Source organism: Haliotis rufescens, unplaced genomic scaffold, assembly GCF_023055435.1.
Source record: "Haliotis rufescens isolate VD_foot unplaced genomic scaffold, xgHalRufe1.0.p SCAF_22, whole genome shotgun sequence".
Taxonomy (NCBI): Eukaryota; Metazoa; Mollusca; class Gastropoda; order Lepetellida; family Haliotidae; genus Haliotis; species Haliotis rufescens.
This window is the reverse complement of record NW_025963913.1, coordinates 13,246,676-13,268,098: the sequence shown is the minus strand read 5'-3', so window position 1 is coordinate 13,268,098 and position 21,423 is coordinate 13,246,676. Positions and strand designations below refer to the sequence as shown.

The 21,423-nt window shown below is 40.5% G+C and overlaps 1 protein-coding gene across 6 annotated transcripts in view; it reads left to right on the top strand.

Moving 5' to 3' along the window:
- Nucleotides 1-21,423, top strand: part of LOC124140101 (neuroglian-like) — an 82,185-nt gene that overhangs the window by 39,577 nt on the left and 21,185 nt on the right. For 5 of the 6 annotated variants that reach the window (XM_046507471.2, XM_046507472.2, XM_046507475.2 and 2 more), the window contains 10 exons: nt 4,415-4,535; nt 5,121-5,226; nt 6,478-7,013; nt 8,704-8,718; nt 15,163-15,262; nt 16,207-16,394; nt 16,942-17,073; nt 17,642-17,785; nt 19,071-19,252; nt 19,495-19,585. In XM_046507471.2, coding sequence (XP_046363427.1) covers nt 4,451-4,535; nt 5,121-5,226; nt 6,478-7,013; nt 8,704-8,718; nt 15,163-15,262; nt 16,207-16,394; nt 16,942-17,073; nt 17,642-17,785; nt 19,071-19,252; nt 19,495-19,585 — 1,579 coding nt within the window. In that variant the 5' untranslated portion in view covers nt 4,415-4,450. The remainder of the gene's footprint in view (nt 1-4,414; nt 4,536-5,120; nt 5,227-6,477; nt 7,014-8,703; nt 8,719-15,162; nt 15,263-16,206; nt 16,395-16,941; nt 17,074-17,641; nt 17,786-19,070; nt 19,253-19,494; nt 19,586-21,423) is intronic. The other variant, XM_046507474.2, reaches the window with a different exon arrangement.

The following is a 21,423-nucleotide window of genomic DNA, read 5'->3' as shown; positions in this document are numbered from 1 at the left end:
TCCATTCATCACTGTCCCAGTGTTGCCAGGGTAACCATCCTGGTGCTGTGCAAGACTGCGCACCATTCATCAATGTCCCAGTGTTGCCAGGGTAACCATCCTGTTGCAGTGCAGGACTGCTCGCCATTCATCACATGTCCCAGTGTTGCCAGGGTAACCATCCTGTTGCAGTGCAGGACTGCACACCTAACACCACTCATAAGTGGTCCAGTCACTGCTTATGATAGGACTGTCTATCGATATATATCAATGAAATCGATAATCGCTAACTAAATAACTAAATCAGTTATCGATGAATATTGGAGAAGTAACTTCAAGCAAATATGCAAGAAAATCCCGAAAGAAATCCACATATTTCACTCCACTGGTCAGCAGTGGCACATTTATGCAGGGAATACTTTGTGGAAATTTGAGATGTAACAAAAAACAGTTACTTTATTTCATCACAATGTAATCTGACAACAATTTCATATCTAAAATTGTTCATTTCTTCCCATCGACGATAATTTCCGATTATCGATCCTTTTAGCCAGCCCTAACTTATGAAGACCACAATTAAGTTTTTGTGATAACAGTGAGTTAACGTATTGTCACGGTCATGTTGTTGACTTTTCTGGATGTCTTCAGGCTGCTGACAACACGACAGAAGGTTTCTATTGGATTTGAACACCACGCACAAACCATGACCTGTTCCACAACAATTTCAAGGCACAATTTGGCGGTTGGGTTGCCTAGTGGTTAAAGTGTTTGCTTGCCACACCGAAGACCGGGGTTTGCTTCCCGACATGGGTACAATGTGTGAAGCCCATTTCTGGTGTCCCCCGCCATGATATTGCCGGAATAATGCCAACAGTGGCGTAAAAAACATATTCAAGACACTCACTCAAAGCACAATTACCGTATTCGACGTAATAAGCGCCCAGGGCGCTCTCAAAATTAGAAATAGGGGGCTCTTATTAGAATATTATTTGAGTTGAAAGATCGTAAATTTCGTGGTTTATGCCGACAGCCTGAAATGTTTATATACGACAGATATATTTTTCCAGAATTTAATTGCCCATAATTAAGGGTGCATATAACATACGAGTGCGTATTATACACAAATAAATAAGTCTTGTGTACATTAATCAATTGGAAGGGGTGCTAATTGAGATTGTTCACTAGCCAATATATTAACAAATATCGCTGTGGGCGCTTATTAGAGCGGGGCGCTTATTACGAAGAATACGGTAATATCAATGTCATAGCTCTTTGTGGAACCTGTTCCTTGGGTGTTGGCTCTATTGCTTGTCATCATCATGATCATCCACTAACTGTGCCCCACCTTGCCTCTGTGTTTTTGTAATGGCCCATATTGCATGTTTTGTGTACACGTGAGTAAACAGGTTGTTGTATTGTTGTGAAGCACCTTCGCTTTTATGCAGTTTTGTTATATTTCTTAAGACTTTTGGCTTTTATTTTTCACATTGTCAGGGATGTCATCATAGGTCAAATTTTTAATGCTGATACTGTATAGATACAAAGTTATGATTATCAATACTAAGTTAATAATTTACTGCCACATAGAAGCGTTTACATTTATTAGGATTCCCATGGTTGAGATGGACATTAAGAAGGCAGAATTTGAATATTTCTTTAACCGTTTTTCTTTCAGCTTTATTGAGGTCTACGTAGGTCATTTATTCTATCCACAAACAGAATAATTAAATCTGAAATTAATTGATATATCAAAACCATGCTTTCCTAACCTGCTGTTTCCTTCTGGTGACTGAGAAACGGCAGCAGTGCTGACATTGAGTGCTACCACGGTTACACAATATTTTCACAAGCTGACATTTTTGAGCTACAGATGTTAAGTAAACAGTTGGAGTCTTTGTGATGATAATGTTCCATATGAGAGATTGGATTGATACCAGAGAACAGGGATATGTCAACCACACAACATGTCTCCCAGGTTCTGTATTTATGTGTCTATGATTAGAGAAGTAACATGCACAGGGCCTAGCATTCAGCCTGTATAGAGCAGTGACGTGCACAGTGCCTAGCATTCAGCCTGTATAGAGCAGTGACGTGCACAGTGCCTAGCATTCAGCCAGTATAGAGCAGTGACGTGCACAGTGCCTAGCATTCAGCTTGTATAGAGCAGTGACGTGCACAGGGCCTAGCATTCAGCCAGTATAGAGCAGTGACAGGCACAGGGCCTAGCATTCAGCCTGTATAGAGCAGTGACAGGCACAGGGCCTAGCATTCAGCCTGTATAGAGCAGTGACAGGCACAGGGCCTAGCATTCAGCCTGTATAGAGCAGTGACAGGCACAGGGCCTAGCATTCAGCCTGTATAGAGCAGTGACAGGCACAGGGCCTAGCATTCAGCCAGTATAGAGCAGTGACAGGCACAGGGCCTAGCATTCAGCCTGTATAGAGCAGTGACAGGCACAGTGCCTAGCATTCAGCCAGTATAGAGCAGTGACAGGCACAGGGCCTAGCATTCAGCCTGTATAGAGCAGTGACGTGCACAGTGCCTAGCATTCAGCCTGTATAGAGCAGTGACGTGCACAGTGCCTAGCATTCAGCCTGTATAGAGCAGTGACGTGCACAGTGCCTAGCATTCAGCCTGTATAGAGCAGTGACGTGCACAGGGCCTAGCATTCAGGCCAGTATAGAGCAGTGACGTGCACAGTGCCTAGCATTCAGCCTGTATAGAGCAGTGACGTGCACAGTGCCTAGCATTCAGCCAGTATAGAGCAGTGACGTGCACAGGGCCTAGCATTCAGCCAGTATAGCGCAGTGACGTGCACAGGGCCTAGCATTCAGCCTGTATAGAGCAGTGACAGGCACAGGGCCTAGCATTCAGCCTGTATAGAGCAGTGACGTGCACAGTGCCTAGCATTCAGCCAGTATAGAGCAGTGACGTGCACAGGGCCTAGCATTCAGCCAGTATAGAGCAGTGACAGGCACAGAGCCTAGCATTCAGCCAGTATAGAGCAGTGACGTGCACAGTGCCTAGCATTCAGCCAGTATAGAGCAGTGACGTGCACAGGGCCTAGCATTCAGCCAGTATAGAGCAGTGACAGGCACAGAGCCTAGCATTCAGCCAGTATAGAGCAGTGACGTGCACAGTGCCTAGCATTCAGCCAGTATAGAGCAGTGACAGGCACAGTGCCTAGCATTCAGCCAGTATAGAGCAGTGACAGGCACAGTGCCTAGCATTCAACCAGTAAAGAGCAGTGACGTGCACAGTGCCTAGCATTCAGCCTGTATAGAGCAGTGACGTGCACAGAGCCTAGCATTCAGCCAGTATAGAGCAGTGACGTGCACAGTGCCTAGCATTCAGCCAGTATAGAGCAGTGACGTGCACAGTGCCTAGCATTCAGCCAGTATAGAGCAGTGATGTGCACAGAGCCTAGCATTCAGCCAGTATAGAGCAGTGATGTGCACAGGGCCTAGCATTCAGCCTGTATAGAGCAGTGATGTGCACAGGGCCTAGCATTCAGCCAGTATAGAGCAGTGACGTGCACAGGGCCTAGCATTCAGCCTGTATAGAGCAGTGACGTGCACAGAGCCTAGCATTCAGCCAGTATAGAGCAGTGATGTGCACAGAGCCTAGCATTCAGCCAGTATAGAGCAGTGATGTGCACAGGGCCTAGCATTCAGCCAGTATAGAGCAGTGACGTGCACAGTGCCTAGCATTCAGCCAGTATAGAGCAGTGACGTGCACAGTGCCTAGCATTCAACCTGATAGAGCAGTGATGTGCACAGAGCCTAGCATTCAACCTGTATAGAGCAGTGACGTGCACAGAGCCTAGCATTCAACCTGTATAGAGCAGTGACGTGCACAGAGCCTAGCATTCAGCCAGTATAGAGCAGTGACGTGCACAGTGCCTAGCATTCAACCTGTATAGAGCAGTGATGTGCACAGAGCCTAGCATTCAGCCAGTATAGAGCAGTGACGTGCACAGTGCCTAGCATTCAGCCAGTATAGAGCAGTGACGTGCACAGTGCCTAGCATTCAGCCAGTATAGAGCAGTGACGTGCACAGTGCCTAGCATTCAACCTGTATAGAGCAGTGATGTGCACAGAGCCTAGCATTCAGCCAGTATAGAGCAGTGATGTGCACAGTGCCTAGCATTCAACCTGTATAGAGCAGTGATGTGCACAGAGCCTAGCATTTAACCTGTATAGAGCAGTGACAGGCACAGTGCCTAGCATTCAACCAGTATAGAGCAGTAACATGCTCTTGGGCAACCTTTTGGGGGGGGTGGGGTTGAAGAAGTCTGCTAGCAACTTGAAGCAGAAATAGTGGGCTTGTGCATGACAAAGCTGACATTGACCACACGTTCATGATTCAAGATATTGGTTGTAACTTTCTATGCCATATTTTAAGGTAGATATGTGACTCTGGAATTATGTTTCAGGTAGTGCAGTAGAGAGGGACCAATGCTGAGTTAACAATGGGTCCAGGTCTGCCTCCTGCCCTTGTGCTGGTGGTCCTATCGACAGGACTGGCCATAGCAACAGAGAGTCTTTCTAACCCCAGTAAGTGCAAACACACCCCACACCTTTATCTCCAACAACAGGAATCAAGCTGGATGTGTTCATTTTAATTGGCTATTATTGATATTGTAGTTTTGTTGTTGGTTTCATTATATGGTAGGTTGATGTCATTATTGTTTAATACTATTTTGATTTTCATATTGATGTCATAGTTTGTTGTCTATATAATTATTGTGTCATTGAAGTTGTAGTTTCGTTGATATAGGTTTTATCATTTTAGTTTTGATATATATGTTCACATGGTTTTATTGATAACATAGGTTTTTTATATACTTTTACTGCTATTATAGTATTATTGATATCATAGTTACATTCCAGGTATGATCCTGGCATTAATACTTCAGTCTCACAACACACATGCATGGCTAGTGTGAGGTTAGACAGTGTTTGACTCTAGTGCTTATGTGAGTTGTAGTTTTCTCCCCTTATGTAGTATTGTCACATACACATCCGGTCTTGAATGTAGTGGCATCTAGTGCCTGGTCACCCCAGCATTAACCAGTACTTCACATCCTCTCTATGTATGTACTTGTGTACTTATTTTCATTGTCATTATTATTGTTTCAGACTCCAAGCCGCCCAGTGTTGCCAGAGCTACTCACAGGAATGTTTATTACTTAGCTGAAGAGAAAATAGAGTTGGGTTGTATAGCTGAAGGATCCCCCGAGCCTGTGTAAGTACCGGTAGGCAGAGGAAGCTGGAGGGAGTGGGGAGTGGGGCGTGGGGCGTCAGTGACGAAGAGATCCCAGAGGCCCATGCTTACTGCACTAGAGGAAGCTGGAGGGAGTGGGGACTGGGGCGTCAGTGAAGAAGAGATCCCAGAGGCCCATGCTTACTGCACTAGCCAGTTCTAAAATTGGGTGGTCAGACTTTCAGACTCAATGTTTTGGATGCATTTTTATCATTTCAAAATGGCAAGGATCTTTGCTAATGCTTTTAGACACTGGTTTTTCTGGTCCAAACTTCATTATTTTCATGGTGCTGTGTTCGAGCTGAAATATTCGCTGATTGCTGGATAAAATAACTTTCACTTATACTCTTCTCTGAAAGGATACAATTACAGCCTCAGAGTATATAAAAGACTGTTTTATTAATTGAATTCTGTTCTCAGGTTAATGTAGAATAGCTTTGTGAGACTGCTATCTACTTTAGTATAGGATCTGGTACAGGGTCTCACAAGAGTTGTCAGATCCAACATCAGATCTCCACTTGGAGCTGTTGTCAGATCCAATGTCATATGTCCACCTATAGGGGACACCATCATCCAAACATTCCTCCAATAGCTGTAGTGGTAATAGAGATAAAACAAGTGAGTTGATATTCAATTTCTCGGCAATATTTCGGCCATATAGCAATGCATGTTCTGAAAGAAGTATATCATCTTCCTAAGGCAAGCATGCCCTCTAGCCTATATCAAAGCCTAGTTTCTACCCTTGCCACATCACGGCCACTTTTCTTGGCTTGACCCTGGCGCCACCTTGCGTAGATCACGAGTTGTGCCCCTTGTAATGAAAACGCTATATCCAATCAGATCGCTGTTCTTATCTCGTATAGCTTCACAAAGATAGCAACTACCATAGGCGACGACCTAGTCAATCAGATAACGAAAAGACATGTTCGTGTCAACAAAGACAGGCAGCGGTAAATCACGTTCATACGAAGGTGTACGAGTTGTGAATGTAGATTTTGTTAAATTTAGCAAAAGAAAGTGGGCTTGATCTAGCAAGGGTGGAAAAAAGCAAGTGGGCGCTCTTGGCTTGGGAAGTTTGAAGTATATGGACATGTGTTTAGGTGACCAGTAAGGTCTGTCCAGTACTGGCACTCTGATAAGAACTTTTGCTCAAACTGTGCCCAATATGCAGTGTAGATTATGATTTTGTTTCATAATATATAACATGCACTACATGTTATACATTGTTTTCAGATATTACTGGCTGAGAAATGGCATTCGAATGAACCTGAGCATTCCCGAGAACAAGGCACGGATGACCCTTCAGTCTAACGTGGGTACTTTGGTCATTGACCAGGCTCGGACCACTGATGAGGGAGTGTATCAGTGTGTGGCTGAAAATATTTTCGGCAAATCTATTTCAATTAAAAGAAACGTGCAGTTAGCAAGAATGGACCCTTTCCCCACCACAGTACCTCAAAAGAAGAGGGCATTGTTGGGGCGATCAGAAATTCTTACGTGTAGACCTCCAAATAGCATTCCAAGAGCAAAAATCAGCTGGATTATTGTATCCGAAGGTGACCTTGACTACCGGGATGAGGATTCGGAAGAGGGGTTTAACTTTGTGAACTTGGATAATCGGATTACGATGGATTGGAAAGGTAATCTGTATATAACCAATGTGAAACCGGAGGATGGCCAGGAAGGGGCCAAGTATGTGTGCATGGCCAACAACAAGATTGTACGATCATTCAATCAAGGGGAGGATAAAATTCTGGAACCTTTCGGAAGTAAGTATTGCTCCTTCCCTCCAGGATTATATTGCTGCATGTCATGTATGTAGTCAGTATGGAAAAAGTAGCCAAAATGATGTCATTTAAAAAAGGGGATCTGATTATGATTTGATAAAAAAAGTGTTCAAGAAGTTTAGAGAGATTAATTCATGTGCAGGACGACACCAGTGAGTATATGTAAGTCATCCATAGGCATTATCACAGCGCTCACAACTCGAACCAATACAATACAATCCTTCAATGGCATACGTATGTAAAAATTAGGTTGGTTCATATGCCTATGCCCCATGATTTGTTAGGCATGAGGTTTTGACCCAAAGAAAGGGAAGGTTGACATCTGTGCATACATGTGGAAACACTTAATGCCAGGGTTGCTGTGTTAACAGGTTTATATGTTCCTTTGAAAATGCACATTTGTTCTATGTACGACTAGATCAGCAATGTGAGAGAGCTATATGTTATGGCGCAACATTTGGGAAAGAGTTTTAGTAAATGAAGTCTCAAGAGTTCGGCCGAATGATTAGGGGCCTCGTCATCTAGGATGCTGCAATTTGCTGTGCAGAATTGTATCTCTTAGACATGCCAGGCATCGTGGGTTTGAATTTTGGTTTGCCCTGATTATGTTTCTTGGTTTGTCTACACCATATCGGTAATCGTGTATTTCACCATAGTGGTTAAGGTCTGAGTCCTGCATCACTTGGGGCTTTCCTTGTACATCAAACTGACACGCTGTGATACCATAGAATCACACATTCTTATCACTCATCATTGGCACTCTGAAGTCATGCCCCTCACTTTTAAATGACATTTTGTCTGTTTATGACATGTCTAATGAAATATCCTAGTTATATGGATAAGTAACAGTTGATGTTTGGGGTTACTTTTAAAAATAAGTGGAGGGAAACAAATTTTGATGTTCTCTGTCATCAATAAAACTTTCATGTATTTTTTGTAAGGATGAAGTTATTTAAAAAGAAACTGGATAATGGTAATGTAATTGTTACTTACATGTGTGGACCAGGCACTTGACTGGTAACTGGTGTGCTGAGGAAGGAGGAATGCCACGAAAGAACTGACATCTTGGATACAATTTTGTGATTCTGTGATGTGCTGATAGTCTATCCTGTCTCAGTGTCTATAAGATGCCACACAAGGGTTTCAAGTGGCCATTTGTAGCAGTTGTTTGTTTGTTTGTTTGTTTTTGAACGCTGCTCCCAGCAGTATTGTAGCTTGTTCATAATAAAAATCTGGACTAGACAATCCAATGCTTGATTTACTCACCGCAAAGACATGATGGAATAGATTAATAGGTGGTTGTCATGAAAGACCAACCTTCAAAGACATTCCCCATCCCCTTTTTGATGAAAATAAACATACAATCAACATGATTACTTGTAAAACTTAACTTTAATCCACCAAAGCATTTTAATCTATGATAGTTCTTGATCATATATATGCATGATTGTGCAACAGATTTGTTTTTAGTATGTAATAGAGATACATATTTAAACTTGTTACTTTTGCTGAAACCGTTCACATTTGAATATTTGTGTACTGTTATCTGTTGCCTGCTTTAAATATGATATTTTATGTGTGCTTCACCAGATGACTTGCTACCATGTGGGAAGTCATGCTGTGATAGCTCGCAAATACTGTCAATGCTGAGCTTTTATTTTGTCATTTACAGAGGACGGTGAAAAGGGTAAACTTCTACAAATCTTGTGCCAAATTAGGATCAGTGACTCTCTTAATCCAGCGTAGCTCTTCCTCTAAAATGCTCTACTATAATACTAATTCTCTTCTTCTCAGTCCAATGTTTCTGTAGTGCTGTGACCTGTAACTTTGTAAAGGACATGCATTAACCAGACTCTCTAAACCCCATATAGAAACAAGAAGTCGTTTTCTTAGATGTTTTCTGTTTCCTGAAGACCTGTGATTGAGTAGAAATAGTATTTACAAATCTGTACACTTGTATGTACACATGAAGGCATTAGCGATCAGCTGCACCGAAGCGGCATGCTTAGGGTTATTAATATTTTAAACATATTTAGTAAAAGCTGCAATTTAAAATAGCATGATATTGGAATATATTATTCCTGATAAAAAAATAGTTTCAGATACAATTTTTCCCTATCCTTGTATCAAAATCCTTTAAAGTTATATCATTGGGTAAGTTTTAACTGAATCACCTGTAGATTCCAATAAAACATGCGTACAGCTGATTGCTGTTTCCGGCTTAGTTTATCAGAAAATACAGAGGGTAACCTTCATCTCTGCATGTAATACAATGCCTAGCAGAACAATAAATACAATTTAAACGGTAAATCAACATGTCAAATTTTTACTGACCAAGTTTCTTATCACCCATTTGTTTACCGGAATTCGCTGAAGGGGTACAGTGTAATTTTTTTCTGCACATGATATTCAAAAAGAATTTCCCCTAATGCTGAATCCACAAGAGGGGGGTGCGCATTATACTTGGGTGTGCACTATACTCAAGAAAATATGGTACTTTATAACAATTCAGTTTTTATGGATGCGTTGGGTATGTCTCAACACTCAAGGAAATAAGTTTTTAATCCCATGCTAACATTTGGTACTGCTCCATAGATGGTATTGTTGTAGCTTGTGTGTTTATGTACTTCAGACATTGTACCTGGGATGTATCTATTGGGAGATAATAAGTGGGGTTCGCTCCCCTTGATCATATAGCCAGACACTGGAAAGTTAGGACACGCCATTATATCCGCAAACTGTCGAAAAGGACCAAATTGTACAGTTTGTTGACAATAATACAATACTGCATTGATGCACAATTATATGTATAATATAAATGTATCATGTATTCTCTGTGTTAACAATTGACATTCTTTAGCTATTGTATTTAAATATTACTGGTATTTTGGGGGTCCCTAGATTAGGTCAAAATGGTTGTTCTAAACAAAACACTAATCCTTATTTGTCTAACATGTATAAGGTTCTACGTGCTTACTTGTCATGAACACACACACACACACACACACACACACACACACACACACACACACACACACACACAAGTTGGCTAAACGTTGTATTGTGAAACACTGAAATCCATGAATTTCAAAGAAAAATTTACAAGCACTAAATTTCCATTGACCGTCTGCTACAAATGCGACTGCACCTTGTATCGGAAGTTGCTGTAGTGGGTGGAAATAGAAAATAGGTGGTAAAATTATCAACAGATTTTCAGAATCACATGGATGTATTGTACTTGAGATGATTCAGTGCTGTCGAAAGTGGAATCTTAAGTCCAGTATGGTAACAAAACAGCAACAAGTGTTTTCATCTATAAAGTATAGCGTGACATCTTTGACCCACAGTGGCTACTCTGTCTCATGATGCATCTTACATATGCATGTGTGTCATGATGCATCTTACATATGCATGTGTGTCATGATGCATCTTACATATGCATGTGTGTCATGATGCATCTTACATATGCATGTGTCTCATGATGCATCTTACATATGCATGTGTGTCATGATGCATCTTACATATGCATGTGTGTCATGATGCATCTTACATATGTGTATCAGTGTATACATACATGTACTATAATTATGTACACCTGAATGTTACAATGTGTGCTGTCTGTCATAACATTTGTGAAGTTCTCTCTAAATGTGGCAAGCCAGTATAGTCTAACCCAATTGTTTCTTTACATTACAATGGGTGAAGACCTTTTCTGGTGTCCCCCTTCATAATATTGCTGGAATTGTGCTGAATCCATACTCACTCGCTCACTCCCTCTTTACATTACATACGTACCCCATGAAGATCCGGGGTAGAATAGGTCTTCAGCAACTCATGCTTGTTGTAAAAGGCGACTTTGCTTGTCATAAGAGGCAACTAACTGGATCAGGTGGTCAGGCTCACTGACTTGGTTGATGCATGTCATCGATCCCAATTGTGTGGATCGATGCTAATCACTGGATTGTCTGGTCCAGACTCGATTCTTTACAGACTGCCGTCATATAGCTGGAATATTGCTGAGTGCGGCGTTAAACAAACAAAAACAAAACATTACATATATTTACACGGGTTTTTTTTTACTTGGACACTGGTTCTAAAATTTGTATTTCAGTCGAATTAGACAAGCAATGGCAAAAATATGATCAAGAGATGTTTATGATCAGTTAATTTCATGCTCATCTCACTTAATAGTATGAAGTTCAATTGATATGCCCCACTTCCGGTCTCGTTGCCATGGTTTGCTTTGTTAAAAGTGTAGTTTAATTGACGGATGCATTTGTCAGTTGATAGAGTAGGTGGTTGATGATACACATACCTCCAATTTTCACTGGTGCTAAGAAGGGTAACTCAGGGGCTTCTGTCGGATAGATCATGAGTAAGACCCAGGTACCCACATGACTACCAGGCGTAGTTTTAACAACAAATTTGTTTGTAGCCAGCTTGCTCCTTTTTAAAGTTACTGACCCTTCTCCAAACTAACTCGCCTACAACTAAATGGTTGAGGCTGTGAAGTGGTCAAACTTGAGGTCGTGTAGTCACCTAGCAGGGCTCGGAAAAATTTGAACTCCATACGCCTAAAATGTTCTTTCCTGCACTCAAGGTTAAATCTTACACAACATTTCAAAATGGTGGCTGGTTGTCACTCTGCCGAGCCGATCCAAGCTTGGCCAAAATGGCCATCTACTTTAGGTTTCAGCAAGCCCTTTGTCATGTGAACTGGCCACAGGCCAACAGGCCAGCAGTTAACCTCAGCAGTTAACCCGACCACTGGGTTACTACCCTGGCCAGTGGTTAGTTACATGATAGTTTAGTTTGATGACAATAACAATAAGACTCCATGGTTCCAGTAGAAATTGCTTATGTTCTCATTTCTTTCTGACTATGCACGCATTCCTTCCGACCTTTATATAAATGAGTAAAGATAAACATCTTCTCTGAAACTGCTGGACCAGTCAAGCAGAACCTTTGCATGCTTGTTTCTTTTGATGATGCCAGTATATTTGTTCATCATATTCTGATACAGTATGCAGTATGCATTGCTCACAGTTTAGAGTTTATTTTTGTGAAAGGTGTCAATTGAAAGTTAATGTTTTGTGAAACAACTCGAAAAAATGCAGAGGACTGAAAACTTATTTTGACTCTACTCGCCCTACTTTTTTATGCTTATCACTTTCTAGGGGCAACAGAGAAGAAGGAAATTTAGATTTGTTTGTTTCCACTCATTTACCATGTTTACAGGGGATTGAGAAATAATTCTCTTGTATTTTTATTGTTTAGGTCAGCAATAATAAAATATTTTTAAAAAATCATATTTTTAGTAGTGGAATGTAATCAAAATCCAGGAGAAGTGTATAATCCAACTTATTAACTGTTTAAATGCAAGGAATACCAAAAAGAAGCAGGTGAGCAAAAGGCTAGGTGCAGCATATGCTGACAACGGAAGTGAGTCGTGTGTCAGATTGAACACTCTTTCATCACCGACCCCGAGTGTTTACTTTTTTTACCAAACCTAAGGTACAGTGTTTTATCTGTCTTCTATTCTGAAACAAACAATCTGAAACACCATTTAGCAACAATTTTATGTTTACAGCACACTTTCTATGACCCCTAGGAAACGGACATAAAATATCCCTTGCTGGCATACATGTACTTGTAATACAGATTCTTTAAGCATTGTGGATTATGAGTGCCTCTTTAGCCTAGGGGCTCGCCCACTCACTAGGCTACATATACAGAGGTTGCAGGTTCCATCACACTGAAATTGGAGTGACATTTGTCATTTGTCAACACTGCCCCCACAAGAAACACACACCACGCACATGTTCAGATGGAGGGACTGTTATATGGAGTATGTTCAAATGCAAAGTATATCTGTGGGACAGAGGCACTTTGTGTAAAATATCCCTGGGTGAGGGGGACTTTCTGTCCCTGCTAAGAATCATAAGATGATACCATTAGAGGTTTAAGGGCCAGTATATAAAATACCATGAATGTTTAAGGTTTCTGTATGGGTGTCACATTACCCGTGGAGTTTAAAACCTACAGTTGATTGTGAAGGTATTTAACAGGGGTTGCAAGGTTGTTTACTAGTACAGTGGGATGTCCTGTGTTTATATTTTGTTTAATGAGTCTCCAAATGTTAGAAACTTGTTTATTCACTACAGTCCTATCTTTAGGGATCCATTCTGTACTCATGTGAACCCTAACCTGCTGTGATATACAGCTGTCAACCCAGAAATGTTTCAGTGAGTGAAATTGGGTTTAACCACTTTTGGGCATCGTTCCACAAAGCAATCTTAGCACTACAATTATCGTAAGCCAGTGTTTAAGTGTGGGAGTTACAATCTGGTTGAAAGTATGATATAGATTTGTTTTAACAGAGAGATGTGGAAGAAAGATATAGTAATTTGTTATAGGTGTGTGAGATTTCCTACAGAGTTGATAGGGATGTGTTGTTCAGCCAGCCAACTTGCTATTCAGGTCAAAATTTCCTTTAATATACTAATTAATATAAAATAACTGTGCTTCATAAATTAGTTCTTTGGACTAGTGACTAAATGTGCAGATTAAAATGTATGTGCCCAATAAATCCAGGCTTGAGTCAATGCAGACTACCATATTTTCTCGAGTATAGTGCACACTTTTTTTTAAAAAAACACAACTGTGTAGCAGGAGGTGCGCATTATGTCTATGTCAGCACGTAATTCTCGCGATCACGCGCACAGGAGCCTAGACGGTGACTGGTCAGACTGGTTCCATGTAAAAAATAATACCCGGCAATAGCAAACAGCTGCTTCGCTTGGGTTATTATTATTTTAAATATATTTAGTAAAAGCTGCATCTAAATTAACAAGATATTGGAATATATTATTCCTGATAAAAAAATAGTTTCAGATACAATTTTTGCCGATCCTTGCATTAAAATCCTGTAAAGTTATATCATTGGGTGTGTCTTGACCGAATCACCGGTAGATTCCAAGAAAACGTGTGTACAGCTGATTGCTGTTTCCGGCTTAGTTTACGAGAAAATACACAAGGTAATCTTAATCCCTGGATATAAAACAATGCCTAGCAGAACAAAAAATACAATTTAAACGGTAAATCAACATGTCCGGTGATTTTAAATCTCAAATTTCGAATTTGTACTGACAAAGTTCCTCATCACCCATTCGTTAGCCGGACTTCGCTGAAGGGGTACGGTGTAAATTTTTTCTGCACTTGGTATTCCAATTATTATTTTTTTCAAAAATACTGAATCCGCTAGAGGGTGGTGCGCATTATACACGGGTGCGCACTATACTCAAGAAAATACGGTAACAGTTATATATGTAACCCAATACAGACTTAATTGTCACTTGAAGCCATTAACATCACACAGCTTCAGTGTTGAGAAAAACACAATTTGACCTCATCCATTGTTCATGACATCTCAGATAATTACATTGCATCATTTGAACAATAGGCTGCCTTCTGTGAAGTTTCTTCATTTTCTCTCTTAATATTACAAAGAGTAAAATATAGAATAACCAACTTAAAACTCTAGATTAACACCATTCATTCACTCGGGACAGTTCACTGTAATTTGGCGTAGCTCACTGCTTATTCTGTAAATATCCCATTCAAGCTTGAATAACATTATGCTAAAAGTGGCGTAATTTTCTTCTTTGATAATGAACCAATTGCTAGGCTGCTGTAAGTATACAGTTGCGTGCTGGCATAGACATATTGCAAAGCAGCTTAAATTTGTCTTTGGTTTCAACTGACAGAACATAAAGCACTTCTTGGATGTCACCTTTGTGAGAGTTGTCCAAAGCAGGAAAGAATATTTGCAGTGCCTTGTTAACAGAGCAGATGTCAGGTGATGGGTTTAGTGTGACCTATGAATGTTCACATCTCTTCTTAGTCCAAGCAGTTGTAATGAAGAATTGAACAGCAGTTTATTGGTTACAACCCAGTCTTCATAAAATATTTCATAATCATGCTAATTTACTTTAGTAGGTATGTCTTTGCCCAAAAGGCTAATCCAGTAAGCAGGTCTGTTGCTTCAGATTCTAGATCCTGCTAACTGGTTTGAGACATGTTTCATACAGACGTGTCGTGAGAGATGTTGTCATACTCTGTTTTCTTCCAGAGCCAGCTGATGAGCCTGTGTCTCTTCTGTGGCATTCAACCTTAGATGTGCTTGGACTCGTGGGCAAAACAGCCAAGTTCAAGTGTATTTTCGCAGGAAAGTAAGTGTTGCATGTGACTCCACTATTGCTGGCCGAGTTTACTTGTGAATGCTGTAACAATGCTCGTCCAGCTCATGACACTGCCCAGTGCAGTAACAGCAGATGTGATGAATACTTAAGACTGCTCATTACATTGAGAAGATGGCTTATATCCACACTTGGAGCCTTGACAGTCTTCATCCATGGACCTACTGCATTGTCATATACTGTATTTTCAGCTATTGAGATATGACACATCAAGCAAGAAAAGTAAACTTTACTCAGTTAACTGCTTATACCCCAATCTATATCATTATATTCTAAGTTGACAGTCTTGTTGTAGTTATGGGAGAATCGTCTTTTTATTTTTCTAAGACCACTTGCATTAATGTCATTATGAAGCTTAGGCTTGGTGTTGGTGCTCACGTAAACTCATGATTTTTCTCAGTATGTGTCTTTTGGTATGTTTGTGTGGTAAGAAGTGCTATGGCAGTGTTGCTGGTACGTCATTTTATCAAATCAAGTACTGGTATGTTTTTTCCTCATAAGAATATGTTGACTGTGTTGTCTGCTTTTTTGTCACGGCATCAAGTCAAGTCATGTCACCCAGTGTAATGATGTTGGAATTATACAATTATGTTGTGTTATTTATTGACTTAAGCCCAAAGTCAATAGAACTACCCCAGTGAAAGCAAAAAGTCCATTAATCTGACTGATGTATGTTTTCCGTCTTATGCCCTTGGTTAAAATGAGACAATGGCTGCAGGACTACTAAGAAGATCCACTGTCAGTCCCTTACTGTAACGTCGTGTCAAGCTTTTGTGGACTGGATCTAACACATCAGCAATTTTCTCAACTCCCATTCATTGACTCTCGATACTTGGTTTGTTTGTGAAGCTCACGGAATGTCATGTCAACTGAGAATCTATAGGTGACAGTCATAAACTGGATGTGTCATCTTTCAGCCCTCAGGTAAAAATTGTATGGAAGAGAAAAGGAAAGGAGCTGACGTCTCGAATGTCACAGAGCAGGGATATGTTTGACTTAGAAATCAAGAGAGTCAAGTATGAAGATGCTGGACTTTATGTGTGTGAAGGAAGCAACACGGCCCATGACAAAGTCATCAAAAAGACCTTCAATCTCACAGTAGAGGGTGAGTTGACCATTAACACTGTCCACACTTGAAACACATACTACACGCATTGACATGAAACCCACACCACATACATTGAGAAGGAGGGGAGTTGACAGTCTTACCTGCCCACACATGAAACCCACACCACACACACCCAGATGGAGGGGAGTTGACAGTCTTACCTGCCCACACATGAAACCCACACCACACACACCCAGATGGAGGGGAGTTGACAGTCTTACCTGCCCACACATGAAACCCGCATCACACACACCCAGATGGAGGGGAGTTGACAGTCTTACCTGCCCACACATGAAACCCGCACCACACACACCACACACATTCAGATGGAAGGGAGTTGACAGTCTTACACATCCATGTTCATAGACCAAAGTTCAAAAAGGTTTATTTTGGAACCATAAAGATTCATTGTCTTGGACAAAATGTGAAATTGGCAAGTTCCCCCTGAACATCAACACTAGGTTTATGAAAAGGGAAAGTCTTGAGTGAATTGATAGTAGATTGGAAGATGAAACACTTAATAATCCTGAATTCCACTTTGCAGCCAGACCCAAATGGGTGTTGGAGCCTAAAGACCTGACTGTGGGTGTGGAAGAGAATGCAGCGTTTTCCTGTGAAGCTAAAGGAAGCCCTCAGCCCACAGTCCAGTGGTACATCAATGGGAACCAAATTGAACGTGAGTATTCTGGACATACTGAAACATGCCAAAACCTTTTTCTAAATAGTCTGATTATTTTGTGTAGGATGGAATGCAGTATATTGTTTTTTAAGCTTCACAATCCATGACATTGCATAGGAATCCTTCTTGTTTATCAGAGGGTTGTTCAGTTCATTTGCAACAAGGTGTTTACTTTCTCCTTGAGTTAGTGATTAAAATGTAGCAGTGCATCTGCAGTATTTCAGCCATATAGTGATGAGAACAAGTTGCTATATATATATATACAATTGTGTCATGAATACAAAACCATATTTATAAACAAATTTGTCAAACATATTTGGGCATAACAATAAAATTTACATGTTTAAAACATGGGCTGTTGGTCTCTTTGAGTAAAACATTACAAGCATGAACCATGAACATTTCTCACAGCAACATCTCTTTCAAAAAAAAAATGTTTAAATTTAAATTGTGACAATAACAATTGAATCATTTTGACACAGAATCTTTCAGGGCTGATGATGATGATGATGTTTATGTGATAACTGTTTGGCATGTTTCCTTTCATGGGATTGTTGTTTTCCAGTGGAACCCCCTAACCCAAGAAGAAGGCTGCAAGGAAATAAACTTATCTTTACAAACCTGTCCAAGTCTGACTCGCAGGTCATTCAGTGCAATGCCACCAATAAGAATGGCTTTATGTGGGCTGATGTCTTCCTGCATGTTCTTGGTGAGTCTTTGATGAGTTTCCGCCTCGACCCTGTAGGGGATCTGGCTTGTCATAAGAGGTGACTAATTTGGATCAGGTGGTCTGACTAGGTTAATACCTGGTCATCGTACCTGAACTAATGGGATATTGATCCTAATGTTAACCGTGGTATTACTCACACACCATATCTGCATGTACAGGAAGCATCTACTGCTTGAAGACTGACTTGGATGTTGAAAACCATGTAGCATCTGTCCTGGTGATTGCTTCACACCTCAGGTTTCTTGGTTGACTACGATACTTCCAAACACAGAAGTAGATTAGGATGTGAAGATTTGTCCACACACTAGTTATTATTATACCCCCGACATAAAAGGGTAGGGGTGTATATTTATACCAAGGAATTACGACCTTCCTTCCGTCTGTCCTTCCGAGGACATACTTTGGTGCGACCTATAACTTGATAACAACCAAATAGATTCTTTTCAAACTTGGTGAACACTTTCTATACCAATAGGAGAGGTGCAGTGTCAAATTTGATTAAAGTAATTGTATTTTCTAAATAAAAAAAACACAGCCCTCTTTCATTTTTTTACTTAGAATTATTTGACCTGTAACTAGCTATAGAAAACTACTTCATGGATTCTTTTCAAATTTAGGGAACAGTTTACATACTTATAGAAGAGGTGCAGTGTAAAGTTTCATTTTGACTTGGGTATTTTCTGAAAAAAATATGATTTTTTTAATGTTTTGTACGTAGAATTTGTTTTTACGTCAACATTTGTGCGACCTATAATTACTTCATGGATTTTTTTCCAATTAGGGGTACAGTTCCTATATCAATAGGAGAGGAGCAGTGCATAGTTTGATATTTATTACATTTTCTGAGAAAATATTGCTTTTATCAGGTTTTGAACTTAGAAATGTTGGAGTCGAAGTCAGGGGTATATGGGACTCCTGCACACTTTTTTTCTTGTTTGCATTATGTTTTGTCATTTTTATGCAGATACAATTGTGCTGAAATGGATTGAGTTTAATTGTGCATTTAAATCTCTGCGTAAAACACAATGTCTTGCAGAATAGGAAATACAATTTAAATGGGATCAACATGTTTAGTTATGTTTTATCACATGTTTCCCATTACTATTGACTAAGTTTGTTATCACCTGTTCGTTCAACTGAAGGAATGGGAGATAGTTTTTTACTGTGAATAATTCTCCAAATTGTTTTATTTTGTATGTTTTCATAGTGCATTAAACATATGCTGTGTTGTTGGTACCTGTTGAGAGCTTGATCCTGTTTGCAGCCATCCCAGCCAATGTAGACCGGGAGCCCTTGCCCAGACTGAAGGTGGCCGAGGGGCAGACAATTACACTGACATGTGAGTCGTCGGGGAAGCCCAAGCCCAGCGTTGTTTGGTTCAAGGGGAATCAGCCCCTGACTGGGGACCGCCATGTTGTACAGGATAACGGAGATCTCCTCATCAAGGTGGGTGCAGAAACAGGAATATAGCTGGAATGTTGCTGAGCACGGTGTTAAAGAACAAACAAACAGTAAAAAAAGGAAAAGATTATGTATGAGAAGAATTTGTTTTTAATATTATCAATTGGTTTAATGCATTACACTTATATACCAAATGCAGTTGGCAGATCAACTAAGGGTTGAGTAATCTGAATGGCTGGGCAAGGTACTTGATTATTGACCTGCAAGCTGTGTTATTGCTGTTACAGAATGTGAACCACAAAGACACCGGCAACTACAAGTGCTACGCTAGGAACAGGTTTGGGAAGGATGAAGCTAATGGAACACTCACTGTTAGAAGTAAGCATTGACAATAAAACATTTAATCAATATTGATCAAAACTACTAAAAGATACTGGTTTCACCAAAGTGGTAATCGTCTGAGACCTGCACCACTTCGAGGGGTGACAGTGTATTACACACTGTGATATAACTGCAATATTGTTCAAATTGGTGTTAAACCAACCCAACTCACCCACTGAAAGTAACTTCCATGTTCCCTCTCTGTTGTACCCTTCAATGTAGCACTGACTCGGTCATCGCGTGATAACACATGGCTCCCAAAGTTTATGTAAACTCAAGTTTTCACTGACACAATGTTTTTTCACAAAGCAAAGATGTTACCAGCTGAACACTGGAAATACCAATCAACAAATCCAAACTGAAGTACCCACTTTAGTACTAGTATAATGCTCTCTGGTTATGAAAACGTGTTCATTGTATATCTGGACATACGTTTGTAATATATCTTATTCATGTTATTCCAAGTTTCATCATTGTGAGGGATCACTGTATATTTCACTGGTTATAAGGTTTTTATGTCATCAGTAACAAATGTTATTAATGGAAATCAGTGTGCAATCATGTCAGAAAAGCTTTATTTTATCTTATCCTGACTAATACTTATTGCTTATCTCTCTCTCTTCCGAATAGGTAGTGGAAACGTCCTGTGCTGTTCCCAAAGAACAGAGAAAACAGCTTACCCAAATGCACCCTCACTCTGCGCATGCGCACCGGAACCATGTGACCAAGCCCATTAACTCATCACTCTCTCTTTTTCGCGCCATCTTGGCAGCTGGAAATTTTTTTCTTTGCATCATAATCCAAGCTTTCCATAAAAATTCACCCTTTTTAACAAAATCATTTGCTTGGATTATCTTCTGTGATATTCTATACATCATATCTAACGATTATTTTATATATTTGGCATTAGAATTTTTCGTAATTTGGACTCAAATGCAGCCCCTATCGGAGATCATGAAAACATGTAACTGATGTAAATTACGTTTTTCAGATTTCGGACCCTCATCCAACCTGTACCAGCTGCACAGTACAGAACTGCACTGCAGAGAATAGATGCAAATTCTGCGCCCCTTTTGGGGAAGGAAGAATTTAGTAATTATCTTTTTGCAGTGCTGAGGAAAAAGCTGGATCGGAAATGACGTGAGTCATCACGCTCGTTATCATCCACGGAGACGGCTAAAAGTAAGAAGAGGCAAGAATACGCCCTGCCCTTCGTCAGAATATGTTTCCCGCTGAATATGATGCAGTCACCCCCCCATCTTACTTCCTCGTCTACCAGGAAGAAGTCTAGAGGGTCTAAGAATAAACCTACTGAACGCTTCAGTAAGGCTATCACTCTACAACAACTAGCTAAGAAAAAGAGTGCTGCATCATCTACTTTCATCAGCTGTCTTCCCCTAGGGGAGAGCATGTTTTTGCAGAGGTTATTACCTCTACAAAACCACAGACTTCATCCGCAGTCATGAAGGGAGTTTCAAGAAAATCAGCTGTTTCTTCTAGCCAGAAGAAAGCCTGCGCGCAGACAATTACTTCCGCACAACACCAGAGGTTCGCGCAGCCCGCAGTGTCATCCAATTCGGCTACAAATACAACCGATATATACCTCAATCAGCCTCAGACCTTCGCGCAGATACCGGCCTTCGCGCAGCCCAACACAACAATTACGCAATCCTCTACCTTCGCGCAGGCTATTAATCAAAAGAGTATACACAGACGCCAGCGTTCACGCAGGCTCCCGCCTTCGTGCGGCCTTCAACGTTTACACTGCCAACTACCTTCACGCAGGCTACCTTTTTTACACAAGGTACTTTGCTAACGCCTGCTATTAATACAGA